The 21850-nt window shown below is 39.9% G+C and overlaps 1 protein-coding gene across 3 annotated transcripts in view; it reads right to left on the bottom strand.

Moving 5' to 3' along the window:
- The window catches only part of AKR1D1 (aldo-keto reductase family 1 member D1), a 61057-nt gene that overhangs the window by 9053 nt on the left and 30154 nt on the right, over positions 1-21850 (bottom strand). For all 3 annotated transcript variants that reach the window (XM_012447583.3, XM_064373107.1, XM_064373104.1), the window contains 6 exons: positions 19676-19843; positions 16256-16372; positions 11910-11987; positions 4134-4256; positions 2320-2429; positions 1457-1622 (listed from right to left, as the gene is read on the bottom strand). In XM_012447583.3, coding sequence (XP_012303006.2) covers positions 1457-1622; positions 2320-2429; positions 4134-4256; positions 11910-11987; positions 16256-16372; positions 19676-19843 — 762 coding nt within the window. The remainder of the gene's footprint in view (positions 1-1456; positions 1623-2319; positions 2430-4133; positions 4257-11909; positions 11988-16255; positions 16373-19675; positions 19844-21850) is intronic.

The following is a 21850-nucleotide window of genomic DNA, read 5'->3' on the forward strand; positions in this document are numbered from 1 at the left end:
ACATTGTATGTTTTTATCCTATAAAACGTGATGTTTTGACATATCTATAAATTGTGGAGTGGTTAAGTCTAGCTAATTAACAACTGCATTACCTCATATAGTTATCTTTTTTGTGGGAAGAGCACATAACATGAACTCTCTTTATATTTTTCAAGAACACACTATATCATCATCAACTATAGACACCTTATTATACAATAGATCTCTTGACATTTATTCCTTTTTTCTTTTTTTTTTGAGATGCAGTTTCCCTCTGTCACCCAGGCTGGAGTGCAGTGGAGCAATCTCAGCTCATTACAACCTCCTCCTCTGGGATTCAAGCGATTCTCCTGTCTCAGCCTCCCAAGTAGCTGGGACCACAGGCATGTGCCACCACGCCCGGGTAATATTTTGTATTTTTCAATCACCTCAGCCTCTGGTAACCACTGTTCTATTCTCTACTTTCGTGTGATTAACTTTTTTAGATTCCACATATGAATCAATCATGTAATATGTACATTTGAATTTGATGAACATGAAATAACGATACCTTACTCTTCCAAATTTTATACCAATTAATGTTTCTAACAATAGTATATTTTCATATACTATCTCCCCAAATATTATCAAGTATTTTGATTATTTTCTAATATGAAGGGACAACTAGTATCTTATTTTTTATTTATCTTTAATTATGAGTAAGGCTAAACAATTTACTTTTGAAATATAAATTATTAACTAATGGGTAATTAATTTTATATGGTACTTTTCTATGGGTGTATTTACCTAGCCATTTAGTCTTTGGTAGTAGCAGAATAAATGAATTCCCCCTTTGTCTAGTTCTTTCTTCATCTGGAAATTACAATGCAGGTCATAGATTACTTATAGAGGGAAATAAAGGCACTTAGCATTCATAGAGTCTAAATGGTCCTCTTCAATAATTTTCAAATTTGTCCTCAACTTTTACCAGAGCCATTAAGAAGGTGGAAAGTTGACTATTATGAATTCCAAATTTTATTCACTGTCAATTCTGTTGTGTGGGTAGAGAAGTGAGTAGGCAGTGCCAAGAGCCAACAGATAAGGGAAGAGGCTGGGTACAGTGGCTCACCCCTATCTTCCCAGAACTTTGGGAGGTCAAGGTTGAAGGATCGCTTGAAGCCAGGAGTTCCAGACCAGCCTGGGCAACATAGCAAGACCCTGTCTCTACAAAAAAATTTTTTAAAAAGAAATAAAAAATAGATAAGGAAAAAGAAAATATGAGGGAGCTGGATAGTGTACAAGTAGCAAAGCAGTCTCTGAAGTACTAGAAGTTGTCTGAAATCCAGTGAAAGCTAAACCTAGATATGGGCTACACAGGTCAAAAAGCTGGTATAAAATAAAATATGAGAGCATTACAAATTTCCTGTTAGGCTGAACATAACATTCTATAAAAGCAAACATATCCATCTTTTCACATTTCCAAAAACAATTCTCTTACCTGAAAATTTTCTTTGATCCTTTCAGGATTGAAGCTTTTAGGAATGACAACCACCCCTCGTTGGATGTTAAAACGCAAAACAATTTGAGCTGCTGTCTTACTGTACTTTTTCCCCAATGAGTTTAGAAGGGTGTCCTTTAACAAAGGAGGAATAGAAACGTCCACCCTTAAAAATATCAAAACATGAATCATAATTAGTTTGCTCAATGAGAACCAAAGGTCAATCAACCACCCTTCTCCTCTGTCTTCCCATTCACCCAGTCACCTACCACGACACTGCAGGTCACCTGTAACCGGTTTCTTTGAGTGCAGAGTATGCATTGAATGGAGAGTTACTCTTAGTATGGGAAGATCAAAAGAGGCAAGTTTATGGAGCTGCCTCCTTCAAAGGGTAAATAATATTTTTTGGTGAGTCTTACAGAGAGAGCTGGCATATAGGGAAAGGCAGGAAGACTGAAGTGGAAGAAATAGAGACACAACTTTTGGAATCATCTTAGAGCAGAAAAATTTTTACTTAAGTTTATGGAACACATCATAGGAGAAGTATCACTACTGAATACAGAGATCAAAAAATTCAAAATTTGCAACACACGGCCATAGAAGCTCCCGTGTCAAATAATAATTAAACTAACATTTACTGACCAGTCCTATATAGCAGGCACTGATAGGCAATTTCATACCTATAATGTGATCGATCTTACAACGTCTCAGTGAGGAAAGTATGAAAAGCTGTAATTCATATATACAGACAGTGACTTGAACAGGTTGCAGAGGCAAACCAAAAGGCATTCCAATCAAGTACAGTCATTCCCGCGAGCCTCACACTCTACGCCAAAGGAAACGCTTCCTGAAGCTTTACTTACCAGAATGGATTCCTACTGGTCCCCAGAGGGCTGTATGCAATAATGACAATGTCATGTTGTTGGCAAAATTTCAGGAGTTTTGGCTGGGTGAAATATGGATGGCACTCAACCTATGTAGTTGCATTGGAGAGCGGAGCACAAAATCAAGGCCATGTTGTTGAAGGCAATTTTATAGTTAAAAAACTATTCTTCAATAAAATCCATTTTATTAATAGAATCTCCTTCATACTCTATACATTTTGCATCCTAGTCTGTCCTTTAATATCTTGTTCATTTTGCTTCCTTAAAATGGATTCAGGAACATCTTTTGTTAAGACTTCACATAAAATGAATGTCTTGTAACTTATTTAATAATTCCCTTAATTTTTGTATTATGTTGTTCCCATTGTTTTTCCATTATAAACAATGCTGTAGTAAACATACATCAGTCTATCTGAGGATTCTGATATTTTTATTAGGATATATTACTAGAAATAGAAGACTGAACATTTTTTAAGGGCCTTGATACGTACTGCCAAATTGTTTTTTAGTAAGGCTGAATCAATTTGTGCTCACTAGCATTTCATCACTTGCCTACATGAAGGCATTATATTTAAAAACATTAATAAGACAAAAACTTTGCTAATTTGATGTGCAGTAGAAAATCACACTTGAATTTAACTTTCTCTAATTAATAGTGAGTTTAACATTTTTCATGTTTACCAGTGTTGCAATTTGTCTTTTGTGAATTTCTGTTCATTTCTTTTACTCCTTTTTTTGTTGAGCCTTAGTGTTTTTTCTCATTGATTTTTATTACTTTTTTTTTTGACAGAGTCTTGTTGCCCAGTGATGTGATCTTGGCTGACTGCAACCTCCATCTCTTGGGTTCAAGTGATTCTCCTGCCTCAGCCTCCTTAGTAGCTGGGATTACAGGTGCACACCACCATGCCTGGCTAATTTTTGTATTTTTAGTAGAGACGGGGTTTCACCATGTTAGTCAGGCTGGTCTTGAACTCCCAACATCATGGTCGCCTGCCTCAGCCTCCCAAAGTCCTGGGATTACAGGCATGAACCACTGCGCCTGGCCTAGACTCTTAACTCACAAGGACATGAGGCTTTTTTGTTATGTTACAAAATATGGTTATCTATTTTTGTGTGTTCTTTAACTGTTCCTAGTATTTTTAGTTTAGCATTTTTGTACTATTAAATTCATCAAAGTTTTCTTTATGATTTTTTATGGCTTCCTTTTCTATCTTCTATCTTCCATTTGCAGCTTCAGAAACCTAAAATTCTTTTGTAGAATGTACAAATAATTTTCTCTTTCTTCTTAAGCTCCTGATCAGAGATACATTAACCTTGGAGTTATGAGGCAAAGATCTAGGTTTGTTTCTACACAGTTAGCCATTTTTCTCACAATATTTACTGGAAAAGGTATCCCTTTGCCCTTAGTTTGTGCTACTTTCTTCTGTATTAAGCTTTTTATTATACTCGAGCCTGTTTCTAAGTTATTTGTTATTTCCCACTTATTCATATGTTGGCTCTTGTACTATTCTTACATTACTTTAAAGACTCTATGCTCTATCTTAAAATCTGGTAACTCTTATCTCCCTTATTGCTTCTTCAAAAACATTTTTGGTTACTTTTGCCTGGGTTTGAACTTCCAAGTCTGTTTATTAAGTGACACCAATAGAAAGAAGGCTAAAGACTTGCACAGGGTCCCATGATGAGATTTAGGTGGAGCAATCATGAGCCTTCCAGACTCCCAGCTGAGGCTCTTGGTGTTAGTAAATCCTGCCCCTACTCTCCACACCCCAGTGGAAGCTGTTAGGCCACACCTGGTTGCTGACTGGCTTGTGTTTGAGTCCTGGCTTGTTCAGGATGAGCTCCAGTTGCCTGCGGTTAAAATTGGACACTCCCAGGGATTTCACCAAGCCAGCATCTTTGCAAGCTTCCATAGCCTGTAGAGTAAATGTCAACAGGTCAAGAAACAAGCCTCACAAGAAGCAAGAATGAATGTTTAGAAGGGTGATGGTGAATTCTTTAAAAAGGAAAGTTCCTGGGTATGTTAATAAGCATCCTGCAAAAAAAGTAAAAGAGGGACGGTGGGAAAAGGCAATTATTCTATGATTGAGTTTGGAAAATATTTGTATGCCATATTTTCTCCTTGTATTTTCTGAAGGTATTTACCAGCACATTAGTGATCTCAGGTGGGGTGCGATGGCTTACACCTGTAATCCCAGTGCTTTGGCAGGCCGAGGCATAGCGAAACCCTGTCTCTACCAAAAATCAAGAATTAACCGGGCATGGTGGCGTATGTCTGTAGTCCCAGCTACTTAGGAGGCTGAAGTGGGAGGATCCACTTGAGCTGGGGAAATTGAGGCTGCAGTGAGTTATAACTGTGTCACTGCACTCCAGCCTGAGCAATAGAGTGAGACTCCGTCTCAATCAAAAACATTTTTAAAAAATGATTCTATTTCTTGAAATTTTTTGATTCTTTATGCCATAGTACCTGGGCACACACACACACGTGTGTGTGTGTGTGTGTGTGATAGAGTTTCGCTCTTGTTGCCCAGGCTCTAAAATGCAATGTTGCGATCTCAGCTCACTGCAACCTCTGCCTCCCGGGTTCAAGTGATTTTCCTGCCTCAGCCTCACAAGTAGCTGGGATTACAGGCACCTGCCACCACGCCCAGCTAATTTTGAAATTTTAGTAGAGATGAGGTTTCACCATATTGGCCAGGCTGGTCTCAAACTCCTGACCTCAGGTGATCCATCTGCCTCAGCCTCCCAAAGTTCTGGGATTACAAGCATGAGCCACTGTGCCCGGCCAGCAATTGTTATAAACAGTCTGGTATATGTGAAATAGATCTATTCTCCCATTTTTGGATGTAACACTGTCTGTCCCTCCTCTCTCTCTCATGCATATATGTATGTAAATATACATACACACATATTGTCTATAAAATTAGGTCTAACTCTTCTAGGCTTCTCAGTAACTGAAATTAATATGTCAAAATTAACAGAAAGAATATGTCAAAAACTGAAAGGAATATGTGAAAATCTCCTACTATACTGGTGATTTATCAATGTTCTCGTGTGTGTGTGTGTGTGTTTTGAAACAGTATCTTGTTCTGTCAGCCAGGCAGGAGTGCTGTGGTGGGATCTTGGCTCACTGCAGTCTTGACTTCTGGGCTTAAGAGATCCTCCCTTCTCAGTGTCTTGAGTAGCTGGGTTAGAAGCATGTGCAAACACACTGCCTAAATTTTGTTTTTAAATTTTTTTTAGAGATGAGGGGTTTCACTATGTTGCCCAGGTTGATTTCAAACTCCTGGCCTCAAGCAATCCTCCCACCTTGGCCTCCCAAAGTGCTAGGATTACAGGCATGAGCCACCATGCTTGGCCAACGTCCTCCTATATTCTGTCAATTTTTTGTTCTCTATATTTTGAAGATATTTGGTACATATATGCTTAAAATTAGTATATCTTTTTGGTAAATTCAATCTTTCATCCTTATGTACAACCCTTTCTATCCCTAATAATGCTTTTAATTTTTAAGTCTGTCATATGATATTAATATAGTAATACCAACTTTTTCTGGTATTTGACTTTTTTTTTCTGTAAAGTTTTAACTTTCACATGTCTTTATGTTTAGGTGTCTCCTTTTAAATTGTCAATCTCTGTCTAGGTGAGTTAAATTTATCTACATTTATTGCAACCATATATGTCTTTGGACGTTTCTACCATCTTGATTTATTTCAGTTTATCCCACTTACTCTGTTTCCTTTTAAGTCTTTATCACTTTTAAGAAGTTCTCTAATAAATACAATAACTTAGCATGTTTACGCATTCTTTGATCTACCCTCAACATCTGTGATGCTAATAGCATATATATAAGCTTTAATTGTAATGTATTGAGTTCATTTTCCTTTTATTATTTGATCTTAAATATTTTTACAGATAATGCATACTTTGATCACTTTCACTTTATACATTTTTTAGAGCATCTGTTAGATCTTTGTTCCTTTTACTTAGTACATAAATCAGACCTAACGATTTCCAGTGTGTGTCTTTATGTGGCAAAATTTCTGAGCATGTGTAGATGTGGAACTTTTTATCATGCATCCTTTTTGCCTTATAGTTTGGTGAGTTATAATTGATGTACAATAAATTACACATTTTTGAAGTGTACATTTTGAGGAATTTTAATGTATGCATACCCAGTAAAATCATCATCACAATCAAGATCATGAACACCTCCAGTGGAATACTGATAAATGTTTAACAACCAGCTATCCAGGGAGAAAGAAGTTTCCCAGTTTGTAGCATTTGTCAATGTCTGTGATGTAACTATTCACACCAGGCTGCACTCAAGCTAATAACCCGACATCACTGAATGTGGAGTGAGGAAGAGGTTTGCAAACAGGTTCTTGCAAGCTGGCATGAGCCAGTTTTAGTACAAGATTATTCCTCCCCCAATGAATTACCTTGGCATTTCTGCTGAAAACCAACTGACCATATATGTGTATGGGTCTATTTTAACATGCTCTATTATGTTTTACTGATCTATATGTTCCTCTTTATGCTAATATGGCACTGTCATGATTTCAGTAGTTGTATAATAATTCTTGAAATTAGTATAAGTTGGCCGGGTTCTGTGACTCACACCTGTAATCCTAGCACTTTGGGAGGCCGAGGTGGGCAGATCAGCTGAGGTCAGGAGCTCAAGACCAGCTTGACCAACATGGTGAAATTCCATCTCTACTAATAATACAAAAAAATTAACCAGGCATGGTGGTGTGTGCTTGTAATCCCATCTACTTGGGAGGCTGAGGCAGGAGAATCACCTGAATCTGGGAGGTGGAGGTTGCGGTGAGCCGAGATGGTGCCATTGCACTCTAGCCTGGGCAAAAAGAATGAAACTCTGTCTCAAAAAAAAAAAAAAAAAAAAGAAATTCGTGTAAGTTCTCCAAATTTATTACTTTTTGTTTTTGAGATGGAGTCTCGCTCTGTCACTGATGCTCAACTGCAGTGGTATAGCTCACTGCAACCTCAACCTATGAGGTCAAGTGATCCTCCTACCTCAGCCTCCTGAATAGCTGGGACCACAGGCACATGCCACCCTCATGCCCGGCTAATTGTTTTATGTTTTTGTAGAGGCGGGATCTCACTGTTCCCCATGCTGGTCTCGAACTCCTAGGCTCAAGTGATCCTCCTGCCTCAGCCTCTCAAAGTGCTGGGACCAAAGGTATGAGCCACTGCTTGGCTATTGCTCTTTTTCAAAAAGTTGTGGCTATTGTAGGTTAATTTGTACTTCCATATAAATATTATTTAATTTAATTAATTAATTTATTTTTGAGACAGAATCTCACTCTGTTGCCCAGGCTGGAATGCAGTGGTGGGATCTCAGTTCACTGCAACCTCCACCTCTCAGGTTCAAGCGATGCTTATGCCTCAGCCTCCCAAGTAGCTGAGATTACAGATGGGCACCACCACGCCTGGCTAAGTTTTGTGGTTTTAGTGGAGACAGGGTTTTGCCATGTCTCCCAGGCTGGTCTTGAACTCCTAGCCTCATGTGATCCACCTGCCCTGGCCTCCCAAAGTGCTGGGATTACAGGCCTAAGCCATTGCACCAGGCACCATATACATTTTGGAATTAGCTTTTCCGTTTCTGTTGAGATTTTGTCTGGGATTATATTGAATCTAAAGATGAATTTGGGGAGAATTAACATCTTGAGTATTCTGATCAAGGGACATGGTATATCTCTCCATTGAATTTTGGATCATCTTTGATTTCTTTTTCTTTTCTTTTTTTTTTTTTGAGACGGAGTTTCGCTCTTGTTACCCAGGCTGGAGTGGAATGGCGCGATCTCAGCTCACTGCAACCTCCGCCTCCTGGGTTCAGGCAATTCTCCTGCCTCAGCCTCCTGAGTAGCTGGGATTACAGGCACGCGCCACCATGCCCAGCTAATTTTTTTTTGTATTAGTAGAGACGGGGTTTCACCATGTTGACCAGGATGGTCTCGATCTCTTGACCTCGTGATCCACCCGCCTCGGCCTCCCAAAGTGCTGGGATTACAGGCTTGAGCCACCGCGCCCGGCCATCTTTGATTTCTTTCAGTAATTAGTTGTAGTTTTTGCTGTATAGCTCTTGCACATTTTTTTTTAGATTTATCTCTGAATATTTAATGTTTAGTATTGTTTTTAAAAATAATTTTCAGTCATGTGTTGCTAATATATAAATTACATCTAAATAAAGATTTTAATTTTTTTAGGTCTTATGGGTTATTTACATCTGTGCCTCCTGTTTGATAAGATAGCATATCTTGCATAATTAAAATACTTGAGGACTTACTTAGATTTATGTTATGTCTCAAAAAAATGGCCTATGTTGTTAAATGTTTCATGTGCACTTTAAAAATAACACTCGCCGGGCGCGGTGGCTCACGCCTATAATCCCAGCACTTTGGGAGCCTGAGGTGGGTGGATCATGAGGTCAAGAGATCGAGACCATCCTGGTCAACATGGTGAAACCCTGTCTCTACTAAAAAAATACAAAAAATTAGCTGAGCATGGTGGCGCGTGCCTGTGGTCTCAGCTACTCGGGAGGCTGAGGCAGGAGAATTGCTTGAACCCAGGAAGCGGAGGTTGCAGTGAGCTGAGATCGCGCCATTCCACTCCAGCCTGGGTAACAAGAGCGAAACTCCGTCTTAAAAAAAAAAAAATAACACTCATATTTTGGGGGAAGTGTTCTATAAAATGTTCATTAGATCAAGAAGTTTGATAATGTTCAAATCTCCTATCCTATAGCTCTTTCTGTATATTTATCATTCAAATACGATATCCTTTTAATAGAATCTCTGACTTTAAATGTGGATTATTCTCTTTCTCTGTTCAGTTCTCTTAGTTCATGCTTCATGTATTTTGAAGCTCTGTTTTTAGGGGCATAGATGTTTATGATTGACTCCTTTATCATTATCTAATAATCTTCTTTATCCCTGGTAATCCTCATTGCTCTCAAGTATTTGTTGATATTAAAATAGCAAGTTCAGCTTTATTTTTACTAGTGTTAGCTTAATATATCTTTTTCTACCCTTTTGCTTTTTGAAAAGGCTTTTGCTTTTAACATGTTGGTGACTTTTTATTTAAGTTGGATTTCTTGTTTATACTATATAGTGGGATTTGGTTTGTATCCATTCTAACAATCTATGCCTTTTAATTGGGGTGCTTAGACCATTTATATATACTGTGATAATTGATATTAGTGCGTTTAAATCTCCCATCTTGCCCTTTGTTTGCTATTTTTCTCATCTATTTATTGCCCCTCTTTTTTTTTCTGCTTTGTCTTGGATTATTTTTATTATTCCATTTTGCCTCCTTTATTGGCTTATTTGTTATGCTCTCGAAGTTTTAACATTTTCTTTATGTTAGACTGTTTTTTTTGAGATGAAATCTTGCTATGTTGCCCAGGCTAGAGTTGAGTGGTCATTCACAGGCATGACTATAGCACATTGTGGCTTTGAACTCTTGGCCTCAAGCAGTCCTCCCACCTCAGAATTCCAAGTAGCTGGGACTACAGGTATACGCCACCTCATCCATGATATTCCTCATCTTTCCTCTTTTGTGCTCCATGATCCCTTTAAGATCTTTGTGTGTGTGTGTGTGTGTGTGTGTGTGTGTGTGTTTCTTCAACTATTACCTCTTTTCTTTTTTGTAGAGATGGGAGTCTCACTGTGTTCCCCAGGCTGGTCTTGAACCTCCCGGGCTCAAGTGACCCTCCTGCATCGGTCTCCCACAGCACTGGGATCACAGGCAGGAGCCACTGTGCCCAGCTTCTCGTTTCCTTTTCCTTTTTCTTCTTTTTCCTTAGACTCCAATTGTGTAGATTGGAAAATTCTAATTTTATTCTTTGAATTTCTTAGCTTTTCCTTCATATCTAAAAAAGTTTCTTGTTCTTTCCTTCTTCATATTGAGTGATTTCCTCATTCTGATATCTGAATTTGACCATTTTCTTCTATTTATCCCAACCTATTGCATTGTATTTTTATTTTTTTAATTATTATTTTTGTTTGTTTTAAAAAATGTTGTTTGTTCAAGTTTCATATTGCTAATATCTTTTCTTATGTTCTCTAATATATTAACTGGTTAATTTGGAAGCTCCTGGTTCTCTGTTCTGTTTATGTTGGAATCAATAATTGAGATGTATTTGTCTTCTTGTGAAACAAATGCCTTGTTACTTTGGGTGGTGAACTCATTTTTTTTCCTGGGGATACTGACTGTCCTGTTAGGCAGTCTCTTAGAGGAGAATGTTCAAAATGTCCAGACCTGATTGGCTCCAATGAGGTCAGGAGTGACTGTGTGTTCTTTTGGACAGAGCCCCGGGCACTGGAAAACAAATCATTCCTCCTCACCCCTCTAAACAACTCCACAGCTCAGACCTTCAGCTGTCACCTCAGAGGCAAGTATATAGAAAGAGGTATTTTCCAAGTGTTTGGAGTTTGGAATAGGATTGGTGGGAAAAAAACTGCCAGAGGTTAGTTGGTAACTTATGTTTTTCTTCAGCTTTTCACAAGTGCAGAATTTCAAGGCTGCTCTGCTTTGATTCCTGAAAACACCTGAATGAGTCCTGAGTTTCCGCCTGCGCGGTCATATTTGTTCTCAGGCTATGGCAGGGGTGGAGGAAATGCAAAAAGACCAACCATTCCTCTCCTGTATTATCTTCTTCCTGCTTGTTGAGTTGCCTTCTACTCTAGGTCAGAGCTGCCACACCACCTCTAAGAAAATAAGTTCAAAATATCCCTCCCCGCCATGAATCCATAAGAGTTTATTTGTTATTTTTCTATAGTTGTCTACTCTTGTGATCCTGGGAAAAGAGCCAACAGGTTGCCCAGAAATAAGAAAAACAGAATTGTTTTTCAGTTTTTTTTTTTTTAATTTATTTTTACTTTTTGAGACAGAATCATCTTGCTCTGCTGCTCAGGCTGCAGTGCTGTGGCATAATCTCGATGCACTGCAACTTCTACCTCCCAGGTTCAAGCAATTCTCCTGCCTGAGCCTCCTGAGTAGCCAGGATTATAGGCATGGCCAATCACGGCTGGCCAATTTTTGTATTTTTAGTGGAGACGGAGTTTCACCACGTTGGCCAGGCTGGTCTTGAACTCCTGACCTCAGGTGATTGGCTCGCCTTGGCTTCCCAAAGTGCTGGGATTACAGGTGTGAGCCACTGCAACTGGCCTGTTTTTCAGTTTTTTATGCATCATTTTAAGCTTGTTTCTTTTAGACATCATATTAACAATTTAAGATTTATTTTGTAATTTGTGAGTTTATCTCATTCATATATTTTAATTACTTTTATATTCTAACATATTTCATTTACACCGTTTTTCCTTCCACACCTCTCTCTTTTCTTTGGCATTCCAGCAAAACAAAAGTAAGAATTATTTAGTATCCAGAAGTGGAGATTTCATATACCTCTACTTAGGATTAGAAATGCCTGTTCTGTTACTTTTCATTAGAAGTAAAGGGTACATCTCTCTCCATAAATCTGTCAGGAATAATCAGATCACAGTTTTTCAAATGTACTCTTTTAAAATAAGAGGCGCATTTGAACTTACTTCCCAAGTTTCACACAGATTTGACTTGTGATATAACCATTTGCCATTCTCGTCTCTAGGGTATACTTCATCTCCTGGCTGAAAACAAAAGAATAAATGTAATTCATTTTATTTATATCTGGGAATTAAAATGATAGAATTGGGACTTCCCAGCCTTTATAATTGTGAGCAATAAATGTCTATTGTTTCGAAATCACCCGGTCTAAAGTATTTTGTTGTAGCAGCCCGACTGGATTGAGACACCTGCCCATGCCCTCTGGGATACCCGTACCTGTTCTGTGAGCACTGTCCTCTCACTCTGTACAGCTGACACCTGCATCTGTTAGGGGACAGAGCTCAGGCTGCTGGGACTTGTGTACCTACTCAATTAGATGTCCCCAGGAATTTACACCCTGCTCCCCACACTGGGGCAGCCTTTGAGCTAAAGTTGCAAGTATCAATATTTGTTTCTTTGCCTCTTGACTGTGTAATTCTGAGATGTGAACAACTTTGTCTCCAGAGCTTTCTATGACATTCAGCCCAAGTTGCTCTCTGTAGGATTCTGCTTTCTACTTCCCATCTGCTTAACCTCTTATTTTTCAGCCACATTTCCCCATTCCCTTATCAGTTTCCCTGGTTATACTTCAAACCAAATCACTCTTGCATACAGTCTCTTCATCTCAGGGTTTGCTTCTGAGGAATTCAACCTAAGGTGCTATTGCAACTGATGGTGCCCTGGACTGGGGCAACCGCAGTAGAGAGGAAAAGAAGGGAACAGATTAGCACATGGACGAGAAGTGGAACCAGCACGCCTTCATGTTGACTTGGAAATGAGGCGGCGTGGTGGGAGTGAGAGATATGACGGAATCAAAGATGATTCCTAGACTCCTTGGGTGGGTAACGGTAACCATTTCCTGAGGTTGAGGCTAGGAATCTGGAACATCATTTTGGATTTTTTTTTTCTTTTGAGATGGAATCTCACTCTGTCACCCAGGCTGGAGTGCAGTGGCGCAATCTCAGCTCACTGCAACCTCTGTCTCCCAGGTTCAAGTGATTCTCCCGCCTCAGCCTCCAGAGTAGCTAGGATTACAGGCATGCACCACCACATCCAGCTAATTTTTTTGTACTTTTAGAGACGGGGTTTTACCATGTTGGTCACGCCGGTCTCGAAATTCTGACCTCATGATCTGCCAACCTTGGCCTCCCAAAATGCTGGGATTACAGGCATAAGCCACTGCACCCGGCCCCTCATTTTGGATATTTTGACTCTAAAATGGCCATTAGACATTCAAGTGGATATTGAAGGAGGCAGCTGAACAGAGAAGTCAGGAGCTCAGAGAGAGGTCACAGTTACAGACAAAATTTGGGTGACATTAGCATGTAAAATGGTCTTAAATCCACATGATTGGATTAAGTCACCTATAGAGAGTATGTAGCTACTAAGACAAGAATATTGAGGGCAGAGGACTGGGCATAACGACATTTGGAGGCTGGCAGAGAAGAAGCTGCCACAGATCATGAGAAGGTCATGAGATGTCACGAACCCCATGAGAAGAAAGTGTTTACGGAAGGAGGTGGTAGTCAACTGTATTGAAAGAGATGAAATAATAGGAGGACAAAATGTCTATTGAATTTGGCAGTATGAAAGTCTTTGTTGACTTTGGTAGTAGAAATTTTCTTGTTGGGAATTGCTGTGGTTTCAATGTGTCCCCCAGAATTCATGTGTTGGAAACTTAATCCTCAGTGCAACTGTGTCGGGAGGTGGGGCTTACTGGGAGTTGTTAGGTCACGGATTCACGGCATTGTCAGAAGGGCTCAGGCAAGGAGGGGTGCTCTCTTGTGCTCTTTGCTCTTTCTCTTTCTCTTTCCATCATGTGATGACGTAGCAAGAAGGCCCTGTGAGGTGCTGGCACCTTGGTCTTGGACTCTCCAGCCTCCAGAACTCTCAGTCAATACATTTCTGTTTATTATCTATCACCCAGTGTCAGGCATTCTTATTTTTTTCCTTTTAAAGGAACTGTTTCTGAATCATAGCATTCTTTTTCTGTTGTAGTTTTCTGTTTGTTTTTGAGACAAGGTCTCACTCTGCTGCCCAGGCTGGCGTGAGGTGGCATGATCCCTCGATCTCTCTCTCTCTCTCTTTTCTTTTTTCTTTCTTACTTTTTTTTTTTTTTTTTTGAGACAGGGTCTTTCTCTGTCACCCAGGCTAGAGTGCAGTGGCACAATCTTGGCTCACTGCACCTTCCACCTCCCCAGCTCAAGCGATTCTCCCGCCTTAGTCTCCCAAGTAGCTGAGACCACAGGCACGTGCCACTGGCTAATTTTTTGTAGAGAGGGGTTTTGCCATCTCGCCCAGGCTTGTCTCAAACTCCTGGGATCAAGGGATCTGCCAGCCTCGGCCTCCCAAAGTACTGGGACTACAGGTGTGAGCCACTGCACCTGGCTGATCCTACCACAAACAAACACCAAAAGCATGTCATACTAAACTTCAAATATTGATTTCCCAATTATAGGTTCAATTGGGAGGTAATGTCGCTATATTGTGTCATTTCTCACTGTTGAAGTTTTACCTTCTGTGCCCTTGATCCCATCAGAAATAAGAATAGAAATTATCTGTCTTCTCCAAAAGGATGTAAATGTTATTAGTTACAGAAAAGTAAATTTTATTTTCTCACTTTAAATACAGTCATGCGCTGCATAATGACATTTTGGTCAATGATGGACTGCGTGTATGATGGGGGCCCATAAGATTATAATAGAGTTTGACATTCCTATCACCTACTGACATCATAGCCATCATATTTGTGGTGTTGCTAGTGTAAGTAAACCTACTGTGCTGCCAGGTCCATAAAAGTAGAGCACACGTACTCATGGACAGTATATAATACTTGATAGTAAACAACTTCTGTTTTTACTATGTATACAACTTATGCATTTGCTCTTCTATGCTTTATCATAATTTTAGAGTGTTATTCCTTATACTTTAAAAAAATGTTAACTGTAAAACAGCCCCAGGCAGGTCTTTCAGGAAGGATTCCAGAAGACATTGTTGTCAGAGGCAATGGCGGCTCCGTGCTTGTTATTGCCCCAGAAGAACTTCCGGTGGGACAAGATGTGGACCCGGAAGACAGTGATATGGATGATCCTGACCCTGTGTAGGCCTAGACTCGTGTGTGGTTGTGTCTTAGTTCTTAACAAAAAAGTTAAAAAACGTTTAATAGGCAAGAGCTTATGGAATAAGAATAGAAAAAGAGAACATTTTTATATAGCTGTACAGCATTGTTTAATTCGTGTTATTAAAAAAGTAATTATTAGTGTTATTACTAAGAACGATTGCAAAGAATCAAAAAGTTAAAAAATTAAAACGTTTATAAGGCAAAAAGTTACAATAAGCTAATGTTAATTTATTATCGAAGGAAAGGTATGCTTTGATTAATTTAGTCTACAGTGTTTATAACGTCTCCGGTCATGTACAGTAATGACCTAGGCCTTCACATTCACTCACCACTCCCTCCCTGACTCACCTAATTTCTAACCCTTCAAGGTCCAGTCATGGTAAGTGCCAGGCATAGGTGTATCATATCTTTTATGGCATATTTTTACTGTACCTTTTCTGTGTTTAGATGTGTTTATATACACAAATATTTACCACTGTGTAACAATTGCCTGTGGTATTCAGAACAGTAATATGCTGTGCAGGTTTATAGCCTAGGGACAGCCAGCTGGGCTATCTAGCCTAAGTCTATAATAGGCTACGCCATCTAGGCCCAATGTGCTTGTGTTTTATTCATGTTATTACAAGAGTAGTACCATCTACCATGGTAAATGAAACCTTACCAGCTAGAGTTGTGTAAGGACACTATTGATGTTTGCAGAACAATAGAGTTGCCTAATGATGCATTTCTCAGAATGCATCCCATTGCTAAGCAACACATGTACACTGGGTCTTTCCAAATTTTTAAGACTTAGGTTGGAAATCTGACATTTGAACAAGAGTCAATATTAACAAAGTGAGGATAAGGGCTGAGATGGTGACTGTGTGAGTGGGAAGAAGGGTGTGTGTCTCGATGCCGGGCTACAGGGGACTACATGTTGGTTTGATGCAGAGGGCTTAAACTATAGTTGTAAAAACATGGTATAATAGAAATTGCATGGAATTAAAAAATCAAGAAACTTGGAAACCAAGCCTGAGTCTGTTAACACAATCTTCTCAGGCATTTGTCAGGCTAGGGCAGTACTCTCTGATCTGTGGTAACAAAACCCCACAATACTCTGCAGTGCTAAATAATAAGCTAGCTTCATGCACATGGCTATTGGCTCATGGTTGTCAGGGTGCCGAGACCTAACCTTTAGGCATCGGAACTCACCTTGAAGGCCATGGGTAATTCAATGATGTAAAGATCCACATAATCTAGCTGGAGGACCCTGAGTGTCCTCTCCAGGGTTGGGCGGACCATCTCTGGGACATGATTTGTAGCCCATAGCTAAAAGAATCAAAGAAGGATAATTAACTAATGTCCACATGATTTTTACAATCTTGTAAAATTTTTTCTTTGTAAAGCACTTGTACACATTTTTTTTTGAGATAGGGATCTCACTATGTTGCCCAGGCTATACTCCTAGGCTCAAGCCATCCACCCACTCGGCCTCCCAAAGCGCTGGGATTCTAGGCATCAGCCACTGCACCTGGCCCCTCTTACACATATTATGCACATATTTCATTTCACAAAAATGTTTATGATACAGTGTCATTGGAGTATAGGATGAGCTGATAAAACTCTTGACACTCAGAGCCTAGCTTGAGAACTTGTTTGGAGGTTCTAGCAGAAGAGTGCAGCTACTCAGACACCCTTGACCTAAAAACCCTCCGCCTCCATCAGGGAAAGTCATCCTCTTCCACTGAGAGTGCAGCTTCGAGAGATACAATTGCCTCGACAGCCAGATCAGCTGAATTAGCCCTGGTGATCAATGGGTGACAGATCACCCTCACATCCCCAGACATAATTTTATTCAAATATACTACAAGAGACTCACAGATCCTCTTGACCACACAGTACCTAATTTGATGGCAGCCTTCCCCATTTCCGGGCGAATTTCCTAACTGATCCTTAATGCTTGCATTATTCCTCATCGTCTAACTAGGGTTACACAACGTTCTAGATGTCCTGACCTAGCCGAATTCTTTATTGTCATGCCACTCTGATAAAAGATGTGTTTCAAATGAGCAAGGAATATGGTTATCTGTGTGGCTTCACTGGGTCCTTCACATTGTGACAGGTGGTGTGGAAGGCTGGCGACATTTTAAATTAGATTTGCTTTTAGATTTAGACATTTAGATTTGCTTTCACTGATCTTTTGTTCCTGTTTGGCCCTACTTAGACCCCAGAGCAATTTCTAAGAAATGATTCCTTCACTAAGGCGTTACGTAATGAAGGATCAAGGCTTGGTTGATCCTACTGGAGCTTGTGTACCCTTAGGGATCTGAGACATACAGTGCCAGTTGCTCATACCCACAGGACAAATTAGTATGTCTTTTGGAATATCAGTTTTGCTCACAGATTTTTTTGGGATAAAAGTTTAGAATCCTTTCCTCCCCTCTCCCCTCCTCTCCCCTCCCTTCTCCTCTCCTCCTTTTCTTTTCTTTTTTTGAGACAGAGTTTTGCTCTGTCACCCAGGCTGGAGCGCAGTGGCTTGATCTCGGCTCACTGCAACCTCCGCCTCCTGGGTTCAAGTGATTCTCCTGCCTCAGCCTCCCAAGTGGCTGGGACTACAGGCACCTGGCACTACGCCTGGCTGATTTTTGTATTTTTAGTAGAGATGAGGTTTCACCATGTTGACCAGGCTGATCACGAACCTCTGACCTCAAGTGATCCTCCTGCCTCTGCCTTCCGAAGTGTTGGGATTACAGGTGTGAGCCACTGCACCCGGCCTGAATCACACTGGTTTTTGGTCACAAGACAGAGTGAGCAAAATTGGTAAAATCTGTTTTTTTTTTCCCTCTGTTGGACAATGATTTTTTTCTTGACTTAAAAACACAGAGAAAATTTAACATGATGACAGTAATAGAAAAATGTGTTACATGGGTTTTGATTGCTACTGTGGGTCCCTTTGCTGTTACTGTTGCAATCCTATGTAAGCAGAAATTCTGTTTGCTATTTTAATTTACTTTTTTTTTTCATTCCTGAAGATATTTTAATTTACTTTTATTCAACAAACACACATAGTATTAGCTTTGTGCCAGGTTCTATATGAGTGCTTTGTAAATGTGAACTCATAACAACTCTATGAAATAGTTGACATTATTATCCTCATTTTACAGAGAGAAAAACTGAGGTCCAGAAATGCTAGACAACTCAGCCAATAGTGACAGATCTGGGCTTCTGGCCTGGGAAGTCTTACACCAGTCTGTGCACTTAATCGCCCCCATATTGCCCCTCAGCTGCTGCTGAGCTGCAGTGAAAACAATCCTGATAAGGCGATAGCAACTGCACATTACATGAACTCAGTTGCACACACTCTTTCTGTTCACTTAAGTAAACACTAGGCTAGGCGTGGTGGCTCACACCTGTAATCCCAGCACTTTGGGAGGCTGAGATGGGCGGATCACGAGGTCAGGAGTTCAAGAGCAGCTTGGCCGAGATAGTGAAACCCTGTCTCTACTAAAAATACAAAAATTAGCCAGTCATGGTGGTGCATGCCTGTAGCCCCAGGTACTCCGGAGGCTGAGGCTGCAGAATCTCTTGAACCCAGCAGGTGGAGGTTGTAGTGAACCAAGATTGTGCCACTGCACTCCAGGCTGGGCAACAGAGTGAGACGCCGTCTCAAATAATAAATAAATAAATAAAATAGTAAACAATATTTTTCCCAAGTGTGCTTTATTAGATACAGCCCATATTGACATTATATATGTATAAATATTGCTTTCTCTTCATAACTGTACTTTTTGGACAATTTAAAGAATTAAAGGACAATTTAAAGCATGTTTTGACCACCTTTTTCTTGCATGCTAACTTTATCATAGTGAAAAATGACTCATGTAATATGAGTCATGTGGCTTTTGGATTGGCGACCTTAAGAGCTTGTTTTTTTGATTTATGTTTGTTTGCTTTTATTAAACAATATCTATTGGTTCCAAAAATGAATATAATTCCTGAGTTAATTACATTTGCTCAAATACTTTTTTTTTTTTCTTTTTTTGAGATAGGGTCTTACTCTGTCACCCAAGCTGGAGTGCAGTGATGTGAACATGATTCATTGCAGCCTCGACCTCCCTGGCTCATGCCATCCTCCCACCTCAGCCTCCCAAGTAGCTGGGACTACAGGTGCAAGCTACCGTGCCTGGCTAATTTTTTTATTTTTTGTAGAGACAGGGTTTTGCCATGTTACCCAGGTTGGTCTTGAACTCTTGAGCTCAAGCAAAACACCCGCCTCAGACTCCCAAAGTGCTGGGATTACAGGCGTGAGACACTGCACCCAGCCAAATACTTTTTTAAAACCCTCTTTCTCTTCCCAAAATGCTACTCTGCTTACTTCTCCCAAACTAATGAATAATTTGTTAATATAATACAAGAATGTTGAAAATCCTATTTTGCATGATTTTGGTGTCATTTTAACACATCTTTTAAACAAACAAACTCAAACTGTTATTATTGAGTCCTGCATACTCATGAGTGCAATTAGACACACACACACACACACACACACACACACACACGGAAGATGAATAATAAAATGAACACCTGAAACCTCCTCACTGTCCCCAGTGGAGACTGAAGGCAAGATCTCACCTTTCCACAGTAGAAGATGTCTTCCCTCTGCACCTTTCCTTCTGCTATCTTCTCCCTGATGGCCTCCCCAACTTCGTGTTCGTTTTTGTAGACGTAGGCCCCATCAAAGTGTCGGTACCCTATGTCGATAGCAACCTTCACCGATATCGCACAGGCTCCCTTAGGGGTCTGAAGTGACAAAGAGGTTGGGTTTGGGGAAAAGAGAAATGGTCTTTCCTTTAATCATCATTAATCAGGACATTTTGTACATACATTCCTTTACAGCTGCAATGAAAGATTCTCAATTCCTGGCTGTTGTGATTGGAAGATGGTGTTCAGCAACAGGAGAAACTGACCTCCCAGGAGCCTCCTCTCCCTCCATTTGTCCCAGGTCTGCCTTCAGCTTTGTGGTGTCAAAAATGTGATTTGATCAATAGTTCCTGTGACAGGAGAATTCGTGGAAGCCTTTTTATACAAGGGCATAAGCTGATTGAAGAAGGCTAAATCGTAAATCAAAAGGTTGGGTAAACAAATTGAGATGTATGCACAGAATGGAGTACTCCTCGGTAATAAAGAGGAATGGTGTGGGCCTGGTGCAGTGGCTCACACCTGTAATCCCAGGACTTTGGGAGGCCGAGGCAGAAGGATTGTTTGAGGCCAGGAGTTTGAGACCAGCCTGGACAACATAGGGAGACCCCATGTGTACAAAAAAACAAAGTAATTAGCTGGGTATGGTGGCATGTGCCTGTAGTTCCAGCTACTCGGGAGTGTAAGGTGGGGGGATTGCTTGAGCCTAGAGTTCAAGGCTGTAGTGAGCCATGATCATGCCACTGCATTCCAGCCTGAGCAACAGAGACAGATCTGTCTCAAAAAAAAAAAAAAAAAAATAGAAAAAAGAAAAAAAGAAGTGAAGCATTGATGACAACACATAGTATGGATGAATCTCAAAATAATTATGCTGAGTGAAAGAAGCCAGGCCAAAAAGTATAAATGCTTTAGTTTTTCTCTTCTAGCATTTTATATAAGTGGAATTATAGTCTATGATGACAGACACAGATCAGTGATTGCCTGGGGTCAGGAGCCAAGGGAAGTATGGGTGGGAGGAGGGATTACAAAGTGGCATGAGACAGCCTATACAGTTGATTGATATGTTCATTATTTTGATTGTAGTGATGGTGTCACAGATGTATATATGTCAGACTCATCAAATTGTATACTTTAAATATGGGCAGTTTATTACATGTCAGTTATATCTCAATAAAACTGAAGAAAAAATATTGTTGTGGAACATTTTATGTTTTAGGATATATTTTAATAAAATTTGGTAGCTACATCTTTGTTCATTTTATTAATCCACATTAAACATAAGAATGAGTATATCCTATCCTCTGAACATTGGTTTTTCATTTGCTATAGTTTGATTATTTTTATCCTTTCCAAAACCCATGTTGAAACTTAATCTCCCATGTAACAAACAGTGTTGGGAGGCGGGGCCTAATGGGAGGTGTTTAGGATTAATGCCACCATAAAAAGGGCTTGTGAGAGTGGGTTCTCCCTCTTCTGTCATTTGAGTAATGGTGTTTCTCCCCTCCAGAGAATGCAGCATTCAAGACATAGCCTTGGAAGCAGAGACTGGGCCCTAACACGCTGGCATCTTGATCTTGGACTTTCCAGCCTCCAGAACTGTAAGAGAATAAACTTCCGTTCTTTATCAGTTACCCAGTCTCAGGTATTCTCAGTGATTTATCAGTTACCCAGTCTCTCAGAGACACCATTTTCTAGATTTCACATAAATCACCATGCTTCAGATATGATGGCATTTAAATAATATGAATGTGTTTTCATTTTAGTTACATTTTTTCTTAATAAGAAACAGCAATGAGATTTCCCTGAAGACAAACATCTAGTCTCATTAAATGTAATTTTCAAAGCATCTTTTAGAGAGTTTGTATGTGAGAGGGTTAATTCTGCTTCTGATTTGTACTGACTTCATATTGAAGGGTGATTGTTCTGATCTTGCCCAACAAATATTGGTAACTACTTGTGCTTTCTTCAGTGTTCTAACCAAATGCTGGACAAATCACATCAGACAGGTGAACTCTGGTCCATAGCTATTGATTTGGCGTAGGCTGAGTGAGAGAAGAAATCTGAAATGTATTTCTGGTGACTTTATAGTCCTGGGCAGGAAACAGAAAG

Source organism: Aotus nancymaae, unplaced genomic scaffold (genome assembly GCF_030222135.1).
Source record: "Aotus nancymaae isolate 86718 unplaced genomic scaffold, 86718_ANA_hifiasm-v0.15.2.pri h1tg000002l, whole genome shotgun sequence".
NCBI classification, from domain to species: Eukaryota; Metazoa; Chordata; class Mammalia; order Primates; family Aotidae; genus Aotus; species Aotus nancymaae.